At 39.9% G+C, this 10,066-nt stretch overlaps 1 protein-coding gene across 6 annotated transcripts in view; it reads left to right on the plus strand.

Annotated features, from left to right (window-relative positions):
- Positions 1 to 6,320, plus strand: part of gria1a (glutamate receptor, ionotropic, AMPA 1a) — an 88,287-nt gene extending 81,967 nt beyond the window's left edge. For 2 of the 6 annotated variants that reach the window (XM_044128011.1, XM_044128010.1), the window contains exon 17: positions 1,331 to 1,468. Coding sequence is in view for 3 of the 6 variants with exons in the window: in XM_044128008.1 (XP_043983943.1) it covers positions 1,331 to 1,498 (168 nt within the window). In the remaining 3 variants the exon portion in view is untranslated. Of the gene's footprint in view, positions 1 to 1,330 lie in introns of all 6 variants that reach the window. The other 4 variants (XM_044128008.1, XM_044128007.1, XM_044128009.1 and 1 more) reach the window with 3 other exon arrangements.
- Positions 6,321 to 10,066: the final 3,746 nt, after the last annotated feature.

The raw sequence follows: 10,066 nt of genomic DNA on the forward strand, positions 1-10,066 counted from the left end.
GGTGGTCCTGGTGCGACTCGCATGTCTTCCATCACTGCTTGAGCCAAAAACAAGTCAAACTGAATCTGTTGAATGTCCAGAGATGTGAAACTGAGGACTTGCTGCTTGTTTTATTTCCTTCTCTGGAAGATGTGAGATGTTTAGCTGTTAGACGCTCCTGCTTCATGGATCAATTTACACGAAACAAAACGCTTGACTTATTCGCCCAGTGTCAAAGCCCCTTAGGGCATCCTCAAACGCTCTTCACGCAAACAGAAAACTACGTGGCAGGGCCGAAACGAGGAGGGGATCTTCTACATGAATCTCTTATATTTTAATCAGGCCACCAAGAGGCACCTGATCAGTATGCTGATGAGGGTGGCGAGGAGCCTATTAGTCCAGCGGCGCCTGCATGGCCGTTGCCTTGAAGGGAACAACAACACCGTTCCAATTAGAGGCTGTGTGACTCTCCGATCCCCGTGCAGCACTTGCAGGTTGCACAAGATCACACTCGCTTTGCCCAATTTAATCAGGTACAGAATAGCGGACAACGACAGTGAAGCACACGTCTGCGGGCGCACACACACACACACACACACACACACACGGTCGCACGCTCAATCTTCACACATCATTAGGTTCAGATTTTGAGCCTTGTGGCTCTTATTATGCTGGATTGGAGAATGAAGCTATTAAAGCAATAAGCGAAGCCTCAGCAACCCTCTTACAGCCCACACTTTGCTCTGCTCCTCCTTTTACAAATTAGGACGTGTGAGGCACAACGACCTGCGCCCAGAATTATAACCCACAAAGATTCCTAGTAAACAGAGATCACTTTTTTTTTCTTTTTTTTACCTTGACAAGCAAGCACCACATTGAGATCGTAACACAAGAGAAGACACTGTCAATTGAATGGATGGATGCAGTAAAGGTCAAAACCTTGCATAGCATTCTCATATTTATGTCGCTTATAATCTATGTGTTGCAAGCTTGAACAACTGCTCTAGCTTTCTCTGTTTAGTTAAGAGAGAGTTTGGCATGGGTCGGTATCAGTAGACATATCACGGTTTCCTTACAAGAGTTTTAAACAAAAATGTTCAAAATGATCAGAGAAGCAACAATCATCTTATCGACTATAACTTCTAAAGAGTTATTTAAGCCTTTGTTCCATTGATTTACGCTGGATGTATTTGTAGGCAAAGACAGAAGACAAGAGGGTAGGGACATTTAATGTCGTTGTAACCTTCGTTTACCTTGATATTTGAAACTGGCCCATGCCGACATCTAATACAAACCTTTAAAGTCTAAAATCCTGTCAGAATGTTCAACCTAACGTGTGTGTTTCCGGCAGCAGTCCATCAACGATGCCATGCGCTGCTCCACCTTGACCAGGATGAGTGGTAACGGGAGCGGAGGAGAGAACGGACGAATCCTCACCCATGACTTCCCCAAGACGGTTCAGACGCTGCCCTGTATGAGCCACACCGCCAGCATGGGACTGGGAACCTCCGGGATGTGATCACCACCTCGTCCCGCTGGGACCGTCGGGATTGGGGGGGTGGGGGCAGAACGGGAGCTCTAAAAATCATGGCCGTCTGGTTTTAGACCAACCTACTCTCCTGGCTGACTTAAAAAAAGAAGAAAAAAATAATAATAATTAAGACTTGAACTTACTGCCAAAATGCATTCTCCAAACCGCTCCCAAATAAACTATGAACAGCAACTCCACATTTTTTTTTATAAATGGATGTTTAAAAAAAAAAAAGAAAGAAAGAAATGTGCTGCAATAAAAATAAAAAAAAAAAAAAATAAAAAGCCGTCAACGGAGCGTGATTTTGACATTTTTTACAGTGTTCATCTGTGTGGAATAAAAACTTATTCTTCAGTGTGACGACTGCGCTGTGCCAATTTGATGGAGCTGTTGACCTTCGCCTGCGTGTGCAATACTCTCACCTCCACTGCTGGCCGGATGCTTTCCGACCGGCCGGCGGGATGCGTCTTTGCACGGATCGGACGCCGGAGGGGACGAACACTTGTGACTGCTCTGACATTGTTTTTGGGGACATTTGCCCTTCCCGTTCACTCCCTTTTTCACAAACACTCCATTTTTGAAGAGCAGATTGCTTTGTTAAGCAGTTTTTATGACAAAGTGTTATGGTTTACACTGTTGTGATAGCATAGAGCCTTGATGGAGAAGGTCTGAGTTCTGGCCCAGTGAAGGGACTCAGCAGTTGACCTGGCTACAGTGAACAAGCGTTGCTGCTACACCTCATTTCACTCCTCTTGCCTTGTCTTGCTGCTGGATGATCATTTGCCCCAAATACACACAGACGCAAAGTCAGGCGAAAGTACTCACCCCCCCACCCCCTTGACATTTTTTGTGTTTTCCTACCTCACAACCTGGAATTAAAATGGATTATTTTAAGGAATGCATCATTTTGTTTACATGCCATGCCTACACCTTCCCACTGGGATTTTTGCCCATTCCTCAAGGAAAATTTGCTCCAGCTCCTTCAACTTAGATAGTTCTCAATTGGATTTAGATTGAGGCTTTGACTAGGCCATTCCAATACATTTGCACATTTCCTCTTAAATTGTACTACTGTTGTTTTAGCGGTATGCTTTGGGTCACTGTCCTGTTGGGAGGTGAACCTTAATTTTGTGCCAGAGATATTGGTTTCCTTGATTACTGAAAAGTTACATTTTGGTCTCATCTGACCAAAGCACCTTCTTCTATACAGTCAGAGTCTCCCACATGCCTTTTGGTGAACTTAAAACGGCGGCAGTGGGAGGAGTTCATCTTATAATCTGTGGGTCGCTGGTCCAAACCTGTGCTCTGATTGCCTCAGTTTTTGTGTCCTTGGGCAAGACACTTCACCCACCTTGCCTGTTGGTGGCGGTCAGACTTAAATTCATCACGAATGTAACTTCTGAATTGGTTTCACCTTTTACAGGCTTCATACCAAAAGGAGTGAATAGATGTGCACAAGCCAATTATCAGGTTTTATTTAAAAAATATATGTTTTCAAATTAACATGAAACATTCACATACAGGTTGTAATGTAACAAAACACACACACAAAAAAAAGAAAAATGCCAAGAGCGGTGAATACTTTCGCAAGGCACTGTAAACTCCACTCCTGTTGCTTCTTGGTCGTGGTTTGGGCGGTTTATGGTTAAATTCAGAGACGTCTTATCTTGAAGAAAAAAATGAGTTTTTGGCTACGTCTAGCACAGAGGGACCTTACACTGTATTCTATTGTTGTAAAATTCATAGCATATCCTGTATAAAGCGGACTCAGAACATCTTCCTCGTATTATTGTGGCCTCATTGTTCAGCCACTCCCGGTGTATTTTCAGCTGTCTGCAGTTTTAATGAAATTGGCAGCATGGACGGTTTATTGAGACGGGCATATCCCCTGCAGATTGTGCGTGGCCTATAAAAGGAAGGTTGGCCTCATCTGTCTTGCTGTCGGTAGCTAATGGTGGAAAGAGGCGGAGCTGACACAGTTTGACTGACTGACTGTGTTTCTATGGGGGGAGAGGTAAAGCATTTTGGAATCACTGTGTGGAGAAAAGAAACATGGATCTACGTTTGAGGATGGCAGTGTTAACAAAGGCATCTGAGGCTGGGGAAGTTACAGGAAAATCGATACTTTGAACCTTGAGTCTTTGTTATAAATTTTTGCACTTGTTGGTTTAGTTTAATACACTCAATGTTAAATTATCAGTACATATCGTACCAAACTAAAATTCTCTCATTCTGTTCTCGGCTGTACCGACCACTTTGTGTTTGTATCACCGCCTGGTTTTTCTTTGGGCCTTACAGTTTCTTCCCGCAGTCCAAAATCAGACCAAGATTGCTACACTTCACAAATGTGGTTCAACGTGTTAACATGCAGAATGACATAATTCAAGGGTTTCTGTTAGTTTTTATGAGTACGGATCACAGATGCCGAAAATCTAATTCAAAATTCAACTTCCAACGCTTGAGTTAGGTCACTTTGTGTGGACTAAATCTTTTTAAATAGTTTCAAAGTTTAGATTTTTTTTTCCTATTGTTTTTGCATCGAATGCTCAATACAAAAGCAACGTTTTAATAATGTTCTCATTTGCTCACACTGAGCACCCGAGAAAAAGTCAGATATTAATGAGGATTATGTTTTGCTAGCTGTGCTTGAATGATCTGATCCTTTTCGATGTCTGCACTTTTTTTTTTTTTTTTTTGCTATTGTTGGCAGTGGGCAGAGTAGAAGGTGTGATCACAGCTTTTCTTGGGGCAGCATCTCATCTGAAATGCGCTGACAGTTGTTGAGCTGTTTCCCTTTAGATCACTGTCAGTCAAATTTTAAAAAACAGACATGGATACAGCTTTCATAAATATGTCTTGAAATATAAAGGGCAGCAATGTTTTTTTTTTGGTGGGGGAGGGGGTTTGCATTTGTAATGTTTCTAGGTAAGTTTTGATGGATTTTCGCATATTCATCCTCTCACAGTGCAAGAGTGTCTTAACATTTGCTGAAGTACAAACTCATAGATTACAACAATGTCCCAAGCATGGTCTCACAGGTAAATCTCTGTATGCAACATAGCATTTTCATGCCTCATTAAGTTTACTTCCTGCTCGTAAATAATGATGAGAATCCACTTGAAAAAGCAAGTGATATTTTTGTACAAACCTGGACCAAAAACAGTAATTTGAGGATTTAAAATGAGATTATTTCAGCCAGTGAAACCATGGATAAGATATTGGGCAATGTAAGATTATTTAAGACCACAGAGCAACGATTTCTACTTTTGCTAACATTTTAATTATTACAGTTCTGACATAGAGTGATGCAAAAAGTTGAAGTTAGCTAGTTAGTTAGGTTGGCCATCTGCTTGGATAGAAGCCGACTTCTAAGGAAGGACGCTACTCATAGCTTATAAATATAGATATTCACTTCAAAATCCTTTAAAAGTTAACTTTTATCAAAAAAGTCAGACTGCAAATAAGTTTTTCTTCACAATACACTCTAACCAAAAGCTGGGGGAGTATTAATATGAGCTTTATCTGCATTTACATTTTTCTTCTTTTGTTCTTTTTTCTCTGTTCAGCTTACTGCAACTTTATCTATCTGCTCTGTATTTAGATCTAAAAAAAAAAAAAGGATATTCTTAAAGAAACGAATGCGGGGGGAATAGATCGATTAAATTGCGCCATCGTCACTCAGACTTGGTATCTATGAGCTTAAAAGTGAAAAATGGGTGATTTCTATTCCTCTGAGGTGACTGAAAGGTTACTTGGAATGAGAGTTTTTCTGCTGCTGGAAACCCCAGGTGAGCCTTAGTTTATGAACCGCACATTCGAATTGACCTCTCATTTCAAAGGCCAGGCGCCTGTATGAAGGCAGCGCTCTTTGAGTGTGTGCGTGGGCGTGTGTGTGTGAGTGTGTTTCATTTTCACAGTTTTTGCTGGAAAAAATTAAAAATAAATAACATGGTACCAAAATCTAATGTATGACTTACTCTGGGCTAGATAACTGGGCAGTCGGAGTTTACCTAAGTCATACATGTCTCCTAGTGTTCTGTAAATAAAAAGATTTTTCTCTTTACTAGTGAAAAACGTTTGTTCTCTCTGAAGTCACACGTCAATGCGCCAGAATTAGTTCACATCAGTGCAAGTACCTTTTTTCTTTCCTCCTTTGTCCGTCTTCTTTTCATTTTTAGGTTGTTAATAGTACACAGCACAGCTCTCTTCAGAAGAGGCAATATGTTTTATAAACCATAAAAGAAGATTTCTAAAAAAAAAAAAAAAAAGAAACAAATGATCAAAAACAGACTCAGTGTTTCTACTGTAAAGGCGTTGGGATATTAGCAAAGTGGCACTTTGAAAAGTATATTAAAAAAAATCATACACACACTGCTGTCAAATAATTTGTAGATGCTAATGATGTTTAAATCCAGATTTCTGGTTGATTTAGATTTTTTTTTTTCTTTTCTGTTTTCAAAAAGGCACTTCCTGACGCTATTTTAAGTGCTATAAATGTAACAATGTGTTTATTTCTTTTTGTGTTTGTTCTAATCATTTTTACTGTATTTTACTACTGGAATCTACGGTTTGTTCACCGGACATGGAATTATTTTAGGCTTTTTAGTTATTTTTATTTTTAAACTTTGAAAAGGTTTTCACTGAGCTTATTTAAAACAGTGGTGAATAACTTGGTAAATAGTTTAAAATATATGTATAAGAGAATAGAACTATCATGGGTCAGATTTTTGAGAAATAAACATTTTTTCTAACCAAAGTGTCCTGGAACAAAGTCATCATGCTTTTGTAACTGAATAAAGGAATAACTATGGATGTTTGTCCAGCTGTTTGCTTACTTAGTGATCACACATACCGAGTGAGGCTTGAGCAAATGCAATTTAACTTTCCATATTACAAGCAGTGATCCAAAATGAAACTATTTGAATCAATGGCTTGACATGAACTGCCAGATAATTAGATCTTGTTGCTCCACATCCAAGTCCTAGAAGATAACATTTACTTTGGCAGAATCCACATAATTTGAAACCATTTCAAATTGGAATCTCAGTTGTGAACATAAAGCTCCGGAAAAAAAATTCACAACATCTCCTTTAATCCGCAAAGCAGAGAGTTGGGATATATACCGACGAGAATGTCCTGCGCTGTAGTTAGCTTCTGCTTTTGGAACAGTCTCCGATCCGCTTGCATTCACACTGCCTTCCAACCGAATTAAGAGTCTGATTAAAGTGGACTAAACAGGGCTGGTGTGAACACACCCTACGAGACCACTGCACCAAACCCCACTGAAAACCTCAAAGTTATTCCACCAAATGTTGATTTCTGAACTCTTCCTGAGTTAAAAACATCCCTGTCGTTGTTTCTAAATAAATATGTACTTGTTTTCTTTGCATTATTTGAGGTCTGAAAGCGCCGCATCTGTTTTATTAGTTTGACCATTTTTCATTTTCTGCTATTTTTGCTTGGAATTTGAGAGACATGTTGTCAGTAGTTTATAGAATAAAAGAACAGTGTTCATTTTACTCAAACATAAGAAGAAAAATCTGGAAAAAAATGATCATTTAAGTGGCCTCCTAAGTTTGTCCAGGGCTGTAAATAGAGGCAGACTTGCAGTATTCAGTAATTCGGCATGTATTTGGCATATTTCGTCTTTTCCAGTCAAATGGGCATAAGTAAAGTCCAGAACAACCAGCTGCCTCTAGAGGTCACCTAGTTAATGAAAACAGTTCAACAGTGTAACAGATTCTCAGTGTGTATGTATATACAGCTGTTATGTGGAAGCCTCAGAGGTTTGTTAGAGAACATGAGTGAAGAAACAGCTCCACAAAGCATGAAGGAGAAATTTAATTCAGGGTTTGGTTGTAAAGTAACAGCCCAAGTTCTGAATTTCTCACTCTAATCATTAGAACAAAGTCGCACGTTCTGTTTTGCCCAGGCCACTCTGCTGAGTCAAGAGAAAGATTTAACCGCTTGGACCCACAAGCAAAACACTTTGTGACAGAAAACTGACACTGCAAGTGACTGAACATACCGTCTCCCAGGTGAGACAGAGTGGTGGCAGCATCGCACTGTGGACATTCCTTTCTTCAGCAGAGACAGGGAAGCTAAGCACAGGCCAGCAGTGGAGGAAACACTTCTGAAGCCGGAGTGCAAACATGCAACACATAGCTGTCATGACAGCAAAGGTGTTTTCAACTGAGTGTTGATTTAGGAAATCTGAATACATGCACATGCAACACTTTTCCAGCATGTATTTGTTAAAAGAAATTTAAGTGATCATTTTCCATCCACCTCACATGGTGCTTTATGTTGTTCTCTTATTTAAGATTCCTATAGAGTGCGTCGGTATTTGTGATTGCAACATGACAAAATGTGAGTGTGAATACTTCTTTCTATAATGCTTACATGGCTAGCATGCGATCACCTTTTGACAATCAAACCCTGGCCTTGTTTTCCTATTTTATCCGGTCAAAAATTACACCAGAAAAATTATCTTCCCTAGTATTCATTCATAAAAAAGACAATTCAGCACAAGTGTAGCAGAATTTCTCTCATATTTGTACCAAATAAAAACACAGTTAAGTTGAGTCTTTTTTAAACCAGCTGAAGTTGCAGGATAAATTGAGATGAGTTCACAGATAGCTCTTTTTGATCGCAGACATTGGTTTGAAAAGTTTTCTGATGCAGACAATGTGTGAGCAAAGTGTTTTTATATTGCTATCCAGGCATCTTTTGAATTTATTTCAAATTCCCAAATTTCTTGTATACATTTGTGGAGATAAAAGCCAATAACAAAAGGAGCATTACAGGCGTTTCACCTTGACCAATTCTACACTCGTCAACACCTGTCGCCATTCATCAAAAACCAGCCTTTTGCAAATTCAACACGTCGTCAGCCTGCTCAAAATGTTCATTCGACTTCTGTACTCGAACATCAACTCAGTGCAGCTCTGTGGTTCCAAACCGAACTCATCTGCGGCAAGAGAAAGTGAAGCGGGAGCTGCAAAACAACAAATCCTCATTGTTTGATGATTAAAAATAAAGTCTGCCTCCCCATCCACATCCCAGCGTACGTTCACGCATCCAAATCCCCCATGAGCTCAAAGGTTGGTTGGGGGGGGAACACGAAAAAATAGCTTTCATTACCTAGAAGAAACATTTCATGCAACAGTTCTCTCTCATATCATTGTTCAGCCCAGAAGCAGAATTTATGATTATTATTATTATAATGAGAATACAAATATAGAAAGTGTCATAGTGAGCCGCGTTGCTTATCACCGTATGCAACTGTGCGCGCGCGCATGTGTGCTACATTGGAGATAGCGGGATGTCATGCTGTGTCACCCCGCTCTGTGATTAGTGACATCAGCTTCTTCATTCTGACAGCCTGAGGTCTACTGTATAATTAACATGTCCCTCTTTCTGTCCCTCGTTTTCACTTTTCCAAGCACCACGTTTACCTGTTCATGGGGGCTGCTGCGCTCAAACGTTTTATACTTTTCTGTTTTGGAGGAATTTTTCTGAATACCTACAAACAACTTTCTGTGCGTAGCATGTACAAAAAGTGTAATTCAGATACAACGTCGACCCCCTCCTATTCGGAGGTTAAGTGTTCACAGATTCATCTACTTGTGGGTTTTATTGCGGAACACTAAGGCAAGTTATTTGCTGGAAATCTTTGTCTGTTTGTTGATTTTTCATGGAGCATTTCTTTTTTTTTTTTTTTTTTTAGAAAACGACACTTGGGAAAGCGGGCTACGGATGGTTCTTGACATGTTATTGTTTGGCGTCTGCAAAGCAGCCAATCCAGGAACAGCATTTATTTTCCGTGGCACTGATTGGCTGTACCAACAAGAGTAGAGATAAGAAAGATCATTGACATTAGCTTGCCAAGATGGTTTCCACTGAGCGTCTTAGCTCATATTAAGGTATGTTTGGTGTCTGAATTATTAAAATAAGCATTTAGAAATTATCTCAAGTATTTACACATATCATCTATTTGCAAATGGTTGTGGTCCCTAACCCCACAAATACAAGAGTTCCACTGTATAGAAATACTCATATTTGGTTCAGTCATTGTGAGGGTTTTACTCTGGTTTCCAGCAGGCTGGAACTTTCTAAATATCTTCTGCCTGTACCTGCTTTAGGTGCAGCTAACTAATGAGTACGGCCGCAAAGGTTGTGTATTTTTAGAAATAGTAAAGCAAATGATAATCAAAGACTACTTAGAATGTAGGAGCAATGAAATGAAAAATACATGAAGAGTATTTTCACTCCGGTCTTGGCAGTCATTACTAGTGAATTCTGGCACTCGCAGACCCTCATTAAAAGTCTGTTGAAGAAAAATGACCCAGCAGTGACAGTGTCCACACATACATACATTATCTACATACACAGGCTAATAAACATATTCACATTTTCTCTAATAAGGACAGTTGAATAACAGTGAGGCCAGTTTCCAAGACACCTAGAGGGGGTGATATGTCTGTACACCCACACATGCTGACATCATAGTTCGGTCACGTCTAATATGCTGCTATAGACGAACCACTTTTCTCA

The sequence above is a fragment of the Gambusia affinis genome, linkage group LG09 (assembly GCF_019740435.1).
Source record: "Gambusia affinis linkage group LG09, SWU_Gaff_1.0, whole genome shotgun sequence".
In the NCBI taxonomy this organism is placed as follows: Eukaryota; Metazoa; Chordata; class Actinopteri; order Cyprinodontiformes; family Poeciliidae; genus Gambusia; species Gambusia affinis.